Here is a 9057-nt window from a genome sequence, read left to right on the forward strand (position 1 = left end):
ATCGACCCTAAAGAAACAGTATGTGTGGAAAAAAAACAAGAACACTGAACAATTGTAAAATTATCGACCATCGCTAGTATCGACACTGATATATTTGTATTAATCCGCCGACACCAAGTATAGTTATGCCATTACGAAATGAAAAAAAAAGTAGATATTATTAAAATAGTATCGTCATGAAGCCGGCGTTGGTATTGACGCCGCCGACGTTCAGGGTCGACCTTGTAGAAACAGTATGTGTGGGAAAAAAAACAAGAACACTGAAAAATAGTAAACTCATCGCTAGTATTGACATTGATATATTTGTATAGGGCCAGTTCTGATAATATTTTAAAATAAAAAAATCCCTCAGTTTTGTTTATAGTTTATTGGTTAAATAAAACTTTGGAAAAACAGCTTGGAAAACAAAAATATCGATATCATCACATTAGTATCCTCATGAGATCAGCGTTGGTATCGACGCCGCCGACGTCAGGGTCGACCCTGAAGAAACAGTATGTGTGGAAAATAAACAAGAACACTGAAGAATTGTAAACTTGTCGACCATCGCTAGTATCGACCCTGATATGTTTGTAATAATCCGCCGATACCAAGTATAGGGTCAGTTCTGATAATATTTTTAAAAAATCCCTCCGTTTTTTTTTTTTTTTAGTTTATTAGTTATGATTTAAATACAACTTAGGAAAAACGTAAAAAAAACCACCCGATGTTATCACATTAGTGTCGTCATGAGACCGGCTTTGGAATCGACGTCGCCGACGTTAGGGTCGACCCTGAAGAAACAGTATGTGTGGAAAATAAACAAGAACACTGAACAATTGTAAACTTATCGACCATCGCTAGTATCGACACTGATATATTTGTATTATCCCGCCAACACCAAGTATAGTTCTGCCATTACGAAATGAAAAAAAGTAGATATTATTAAAATAGTATCGTCATGAAGCCGGCGTTGGTATCGATGCCACCGACGTCAGGGTCGACCCTGAAGAAACAGTATTTGTGGAAAATAAACAAAAACACTGAACAATTGTAAACTTATCGACCATCGCTAGTATCGACACTGATATATTTGTATTTATCCACCGATACCAAGTATAGTTCTGCCAATACTTAAAAAAAAATCCCCCAATTGTTTTGATTTTAGTTTATTGGTTGTAATTAAAATAAAACATATTGAAAAAAATCGATATCATCACATTAGTATCGTCATGAGGCCGGTATTGGTATCCACGCTACCGACGTCAGGGTCGACCCTAAAGAAAAAAAGAAGAACACTGAAGAAATAGTTTTGACCATCGCTATAGTATCGACACTGATCTATATTTTTAGGGCCAGTTCTGACAATATTTAAAAAAAATATCCTTCAGTTTTGTTTTTAGTTTATTGGTTAAATAAAACTTGGGGAAAACAGCTTGGGGAAAAAAACCTCGATATCATCACATTAGTATCGTCATGAGGCCGGCGTTGCTATCGACGCTGCCGACGTCAGACTCGATCCTGCCCTTCAATGTTTTCTCTCCTTTTTACCGAGCAAACTAACGGATATTGTCGCCGCTGGCGCCCGACGTGGGTCGGAGGGCGAACAAAGACGAGTGGCGGACAAAGCTGCAACGAGTGGAGATGATTGTGTTTCCTGTTGGGCGCGGGGCGGGGTGATGTTTCTGTTCCGGTATAAAAAGCAAAATGGATCCCAGACGAGCGGCGGAGCTGTGGCGCGACCAAGGAGACAACAATGAGGGCGTAGCGAGGGGACGACAGTGAAGACAATGAGGACGTTAACGTTATTTCCACTATGTTGTCTCCTGCTGGTTACCGGGCGAGCGTGGGCCGCCGGGAACCAGACCGTGGACGGCAGCCGGTACATCATCATCGGGGACGGCTCGTCCAACGAATTCGAGTTCCCTGAAAACACCAACGGCGTGATTGTGGTGTCCAGCTTGTACCGCAGCCCCAGCGGGAAAGAGACGGTGACGGTCCGCTCCTTGGACCCGGAGGTGCTCTCCATCCTCAACGTGACGGACGCCGGCCACGCCGGACCCACGAAGAGCTACGTCATCAGCATCCGCTCCGGCTTCCCCGGCCAGGCCCAGCTGGAAATCCGGCTCCTCCTGGACCCGGACCGGGACTCCGCGGTGCTGATCGAGGAGCGGACGGACTACTCCATCATCGTGGCGGCCGGTCGGGAGGACTCCGCCACGCGGCTCGTCCGCTCGGGCGGCTTGGCCCATTTCTCGGAGAACCCGGTTCTGTTCGCCTTGCTGCCCCTCATCTTCGTCAACAAGTGTGCCTTCGGCTGCAAGGTGGAGGTGGAGGTTCTGAAGGCGCTGCTGAGGAGTCCGCTGCCGCTGCTGCTGGGGGTTCTGGCCCAGTTCCTGGTCATGCCGCTGTACGCCTACTGCGTGGCCCGCCTGGCCGTCCTCCCCAAAGCGCTGGCCCTGGGCTTGGTCATCACTTGCTCCGCCCCCGGCGGCGGAGGCGGGTACCTGTACAGCCTCCTGCTGGGGGGCGACGTCACCCTGGCCATCTCCATGACGCTGGTGTCCACGGTGGTGGCGGCCGGCGCCATGCCGCTGTCGTCGGCGCTGTACGGCCGCCTGCTGGGCGTCCACGCCGCCCTCCACGTCCCCTTCGTGAAGATCCTGCTCACCCTCCTCTTCATCGCCATCCCCATCTCGCTGGGCATGATGGTGAAGCTGCGCCTGCCCGCCCTGACCCGCGTCCTGCTGGGCCTCATCCGGCCCTTCAGCTTCGTGCTGATCGTGGGCGGCATCTTCATGGCGTACCAGATGGGGGCCTCCATCCTGGCCGACGTCAGGCCCCAGATCGTGGCGGTGGGGGCCACGGTGCCTTTGCTGGGCTTGGCGGTGGGGGCGGTCCTGGCCAAGCTGGCGGGCCTGGCCCCGCCGCAGAGGAAGACTGTGAGCATCGAGGTGGGCGTCCAGAACAGCCTGCTGGCGCTCGCCGTCATGCAGCTGTCCTTTCGCCGCGCCGAGGCGGACTTCGCGTCGCAGGCGCCGTTCATCGTGGCGCTGAGCAGCACCTCGGAGATGCTCCTCATGGTGCTGGCCTTCTACACCCGACGCTGGTTGTGCGGCTCGCATGCCGCCGCCAGCCACACCTGATTGTAGCTTTTATTTGGACAAACGCAACCTGTTGGGGGGGGGGGGGGAAAGCTGTTTCACTTTTATCGACTTTTTGTGGATCCCCTTTTTCATACGTTTTCACGAAAAAAACAAAAACAAACCAAAGGCCTTCTTCTACCCCTCACATCTTTCTGGGATCTTTTCAGTCAACAGTGGAACCCCCTTAAGTCGACAACGCCCGTTTATGCCTACAACTTTTTTGTTCCGTTTATATTGACAATCCGCCTGCGCCGACAACCCATTTATGTTGTCAACCAATTTATCCCATTCAGATTGGCATCCTGTTTATATTGAGAAGCTGTTTATGTTGACAGCCCATTTATGCCATAGCCCCGTCTCAGAGGTCGACAACCAATTTATGTTCATATTGGCAACCTGTTTATATTGAGAACCTGTTTATGTTGACAGCCCATTTATGGTATAGACCCGTCTCAAATGAAAATCACCCGTTTATGTTGACCACCATTTCATGTCAAGCCATTTATGTTTGCAACCAATTTATCCCGTTCATATTGGCATCCGGTTTATATTGAAAACCTGTTTATGTTGACAACCCGTTTATGTTGACAGCCCATTTATGCCATAGCCCCGTCTCAGAGGTCGACAACCCATTTATGTTCATATTGGCAACCTGTTTATATTGAGAACCTGTTTATGTTGACAGCCCATTTACGGTATAGACCCGTCTCAAATGAAAATCACCCGTTTATGTTGACCACCATTTCATGTCAACAATCCAGTTATGTTGACAGCCTCTTTATGCCATAGCCCTGTCTCAGAGGTCAACAACCCATTTGTTTGCAACCCATTTATCCGGTTCATATTGGCCTCCTGTTTATATTGAGAAACTGTTTATGTTGACAACCCGTTTATGTTGACAGCCCATTTATGCCATAGCCCCGTCTCAGAGGTCGACAACCCATTTATGTTTGCAACCCATTTATCCCGTTCATATTGGCAACCTGTTTACGTTGACAGTCCATTTATGTTACAAACCCGTTTCAAATGACAACCACCCGTTTATGTTGACCACCATTTTATGTCAACAATCCATTTATGTTGACAGCCTCTTTATGTCATGAGCCCGTCTCAGAGGTCGACAACCCATTTATCCCGTTCATATTGGCATCCTGTTTATATTGAGAACCTGTTTATGTTGACTGCCCATTTATGCCATAGCCCCGTCTCAGAGGTCGACAACCCATTTATGTTCATTTTGGCAACCTGTTTATGTTGACAGCCCATTTATGATATAGACCCGTCTCAAATGAAAATCACCCGTTTATGTTGACCACCATTTCATGTCAACTATCCAGTTATGTTGGCAGCCCCTTAATGTCAGCCCATTTATGTTTGCAACCAATTTATCCCGTTCATATTGGCATCCGGTTTATATTGAGAACCTGTTTATGTTGACAGCCCATTTATGCCATAGCCCTGTCTCAGAGGTCAACAACCCATTTGTTTGCAACCAATTTATCCCGTTCATATTGGCATCCGGTTTATATTGAGAACCTGTTTATGTTGACAGCCCATTTATGCCATTGCCCCGTCTCAGAGGTCAACAACCCATTTGTTTGCAACCCATTTATCCGGTTCATATTGGCATCCTGTTTATATTGAGAAACTGTTTATGTTGACAACCAGTTTATGTTGACAGCCCATTTATGCCATAGCCCCGTCTCAGAGGTCGACAACCCATTTATGTTTGCAACCCATTTATCCCGTTCAAATTGGCAACCTGTTTACGTTGACAGCCCATTTATGTTACAGACCCGTCTCAAATGACAACAACCGTTTATGTTGACCACCATTTTATGTCAACAATCCATTTATGTTGATAGCCCCTTTATGTCATAAGCCCGTCTCAGAGGTCGACAACCCATTTATCCCGTTCATATTGGCATCCTGTTTATATTGAGAACCTGTTTATGTTGACTGCCCATTTATGTCATAGCCCCGTCTCAGAGGTCGACAACCCATTTATGTTGTCAACCCATTCATCCCGTTCGTATTGGCAACCTGTTTATGTTGAGGCATGTTCATGTTGACAACCTGTGTATGTTGACAGCCCATTTATGTTATGGACCCGTCTCAAATGACAACCATCCGTTTATGTTGACCACCATTGTATGTCAACAATCCAGTTATGTTGACAGCCCTTTATGTCATAAGCCCGTCTCGGAGGTCGCCAACCCATTTATCCCGTTCATATTGGCATCCTGTTTATGTTGAGAACCCGTTTATGTTGACAGCCCATTTATGTCATAGCCCCGTCTCAGAGGTCAACAACCCGTTTATGTTGTCACCCCTTTCATCCAGTTTAAAATTGGCAACCTGTTTATATTGAGAACATGTTCATGTTGACAACCCGTGTATTTTGACAGCCCATTTATGTCATAGACCCGTCTCAAATGAAAACCACCCGTTTATGTTGACCACCATTTTATGTCAACAATCCAGTTATGTTGACAGCCCTTTTATGTCATAAGCCCGTCTCAGAGGTCGACAACCCATTTATCCCGTTCATATTGACATCCTGTTTGTATTGAGAACCTGTTTATGTTGACAAACCGTTTATGTTGACAGCTCATTTATGCCATAGCCCCGTCTCAGAGGTCGACAACCCATTTATGTTTGCAACCCATTTATCCCGTTCATATTGGCAAACTGTTTATATTGAGAAAATGTTAATGTTGACAACCCGTTTATGTTGACAGCCCATTTATGCCATAGCCCCATCTCAGACGTCGACAACCCATTCATCCCGTTCATATTGGCATCATGTTTGTATTGAGAAACTTTATGTTGACAGCCCATTTATGCCATAGCCCCATCTCAGAGGTCAACCCATTTATGTTGTCAACCAATTTATCCCCTTCATATTGGCATCCTGTTTATATTGAGAAACTGTTTATGTTCAGAACCCGTTTATGTTGACAGCCCATTTATGCCATAGCCCCGTCTCAGAGGTCGACAACCCATTTATGTTTGCAACCCATTTATCCCGTTCATATTGACAACCTGTTTATATTGAGAACATGTTCATGTTGACAGCCCCTGTATTTTGACAGCCCATTTATGTTATAGACCCGTCTCAAATGACAACCACCCGTTTATGTTGACCACCATGTTATGTCAACAATCCAGTTATGTTGACAGCCCCTTTATGTCATGAGCCCGTCTCAGAGGTCGACAACCCATTTATCCCGTTCATATTGGCATCCTGTTTGTATTGAGAACCTGTTTATGTTGACAACCCGTTTATGTTGACAGCCCATTTATGTCATAGCCCTGTCTCAGATGTCGACAACCCGTTTATGTTGTCAACCCATTCATCCTGTTCATATTGGCAACCTGTTTATAGTGAGAACATGTTCGTGTTGACAGCCCATTTATGTCATAGACCCGTCTAAAATGTCAACAGCCCGTTTATGTTGACCACTATTTTATGTCTAGAACCCATCTATGATGACAACCTGCTTATGTCATCAACACATATCTTGTTTATATTGTCAACACATTTATGTCAACAACGCCCCGTCTAAAGTGCTGTCCACTTCATTTTGGCAACCTGTTTATGTTGACAATAGGTCTATGTTGACAGCGGGTTTATGTCATAGACCCGTCTCAAATGTTAAAAACTAATTTAAGTCATTTAACAACCCATCTATGACAACAACCTGCTAATGTTGTCAACACATCTATCCTGTTTATATTTGCAACCCATTTATGTCAACAACACCCAGTCTAAAGTGATGACCATGTCTATGTTGACAGCCTTTTTGTCATAGACCCGTCGCAAATGTCAACAACTCATTTATGTTGACCACCATTTTATGTCAACCCATCTATGACAACAACCTGTTTATGTCGTCACCACATCTATCTGTCTATATTGATAACCCGTTTATGTTGACAGCCCATTTACGTCATAGACCTGTCTCAAATGTCAACAATCCATTTATGTTGACCACCAATTTATGTCAACAATCCATCTATAACGACAACCTGTTTGTCGTTAAAACATCCTTTTTGTTTATATCGACAAGCTGTTTATGTCAACAACACCTTGTCTACGGTGACAACCAGTTCATATTGGCAACCTGTTTATGTTGACAACCCATCAATGTTGACAAGCTGTTTATTTTGACACATCCTTTATATTGACAACCCATTTATTTCGACCACCCGTTGATGTCAGTGACTACCCGTTTCTGTTGACAGCCCATTTATGTCATAGACCGTCTCAAATGTCAACAGCCCATTTATTCCATTCATATTGGCAACCTGTTTATATTGAGAACCTGTTCTTGTTGACAGCCCATTTATGTCATAGACCGTCTCAAATGTCAACAACCCATTTATTCCATTCATATTGGCAACCTGTTTATATTGAGAACCTGTTCTTGTTGACAGCCCATTTATGTCATAGACTGTCTCAAATGTCAACAACCCTTTTATGTTGACCACCGTTTTATGTCAACACTCATGTATGACAATAACCTGTTTGTGTTGTCACAAAAACTTGTCCTGTTTATATCAGCAACCCATTTATGTCAACAACACCCGATCGACAGTGACAACCTGTTCATATTGGCAACTTGTTTATGTTGAAAACCCATCGATGTTGAAGAGCCGTTTATTTTGACGGATCTTTTATATTGACAACCCATTTATGTTGACCACCCGTTTATGTCTTGGACAACCTGTTTATGTTGACACCCTTTTCAAATTGACAACTTGTCTATGTGGGCCAACTCCTCAAATCCTTGTGTTAAGATTACGAGAAAGCGCCAGCTCAAGTCGACATCGACCGCTTTTGTTGAATTTGAGAACCAAAGCAAAAATTTCTATGAAAAGTTCTTTTTTTATCCTCCATTCTGTCCATGATGTCTCCTGACAAAGTCACAAGTAAAATGCATAGTTTGAGTTATGAAACCCGAACGCTTATGTCGATGCAAATCAGTCAGTTTAAGGGAGGTCGACTTAAACAGGTTCCACTGTATTGGCTTTAAAAAAAAAAAAGATCCACTGTGAGCTTAGTGAAGATTCTCAAGAAGAGAAAACATTTATGAAAAAAAAAGTCTATTTTTCTATTAAATGCCATTTTGTAAAGAAAAACAAAGATTATATTGTTTCATGTTTACAAGCTTCAACGTGTCTTAAAGTGACAACAACAACGTTTCAAATGAAAATGTTTGCTACTGATTGTGTTTCATGGAAATGTATCCGCTTACTTGAATACTTCAGAGGAGAAAGGAAGAGGAAAAAAAGAATAAAAAAGAAAAACTTTGCAAAGCACGACGTGTGTGTGTGTGTGTGTGTGTGTGTGTGTGTGTGAAGTGGTTGTTTGCACTCAGAGGTCGGAAAAAAGTATTCATACCTTTTTGAACTTTTAACACATTTTGTAACGACCACAAAGGAAAACATTTTACTGGCATTGTAACGGTGTTCCTTTTTAAGAATAAAATGGTGTAAAAACAAAAAAGTTCTTAAATGTGGTGTTTCTCTACAACTTCCTCTTTTTCACACAATGCTGAGCAGTTCTTATTAGTAAAAAAAAAAAACGGGAAATAGTTTTCCTTCTGCTTCAGTTGTGTGCAATAAAAAGTGTGTAACAATATGTGGAAGGCGTATGAATAGTTTTTCAAGCCATTTTTACTTGAAGCTGTTGCAAAACAATATCTCATACAAAAAAAAATAGTTTAAGCATTTTAAGTGACACACTTGCATTGTTTTATTTATGTCCATTGGTACGAATGATTAATTACAAATAATTTTGATATATTCCTATTATTTATGTAAAGGTTTTATTATCATTTGTATACCAATTACCATATTTTTCGATTATAAATCGCAGTTTTTTTTCATAGTTTGGGAAAGAATTCCACTTTCAAAGCTTCAACAA

At 43.4% G+C, this 9057-nt stretch overlaps 1 protein-coding gene across 1 annotated transcript; it reads left to right on the forward strand.

Annotated features, from left to right (window-relative positions):
- The first annotated feature begins 1426 nt into the window (after window positions 1-1426).
- Window positions 1427-8637, forward strand: LOC133568184 (P3 protein-like). The gene has a single exon (XM_061919936.1). It carries the CDS (start codon window positions 1770-1772, stop codon window positions 3123-3125), a length of 1356 nt encoding a protein of 451 aa, XP_061775920.1. The 5' UTR covers window positions 1427-1769; the 3' UTR covers window positions 3126-8637.
- Window positions 8638-9057: the final 420 nt, after the last annotated feature.

This window comes from Nerophis ophidion, linkage group LG14 (assembly GCF_033978795.1).
Source record: "Nerophis ophidion isolate RoL-2023_Sa linkage group LG14, RoL_Noph_v1.0, whole genome shotgun sequence".
NCBI classification, from domain to species: Eukaryota; Metazoa; Chordata; class Actinopteri; order Syngnathiformes; family Syngnathidae; genus Nerophis; species Nerophis ophidion.

Coding starts and splice junctions, on each gene's coding strand:
- LOC133568184 (XM_061919936.1), top strand. CDS start 1,770: ATGAGGACGTTAACGTTATTTCCACTATGTTGTCTCCTGCTGGTTACC.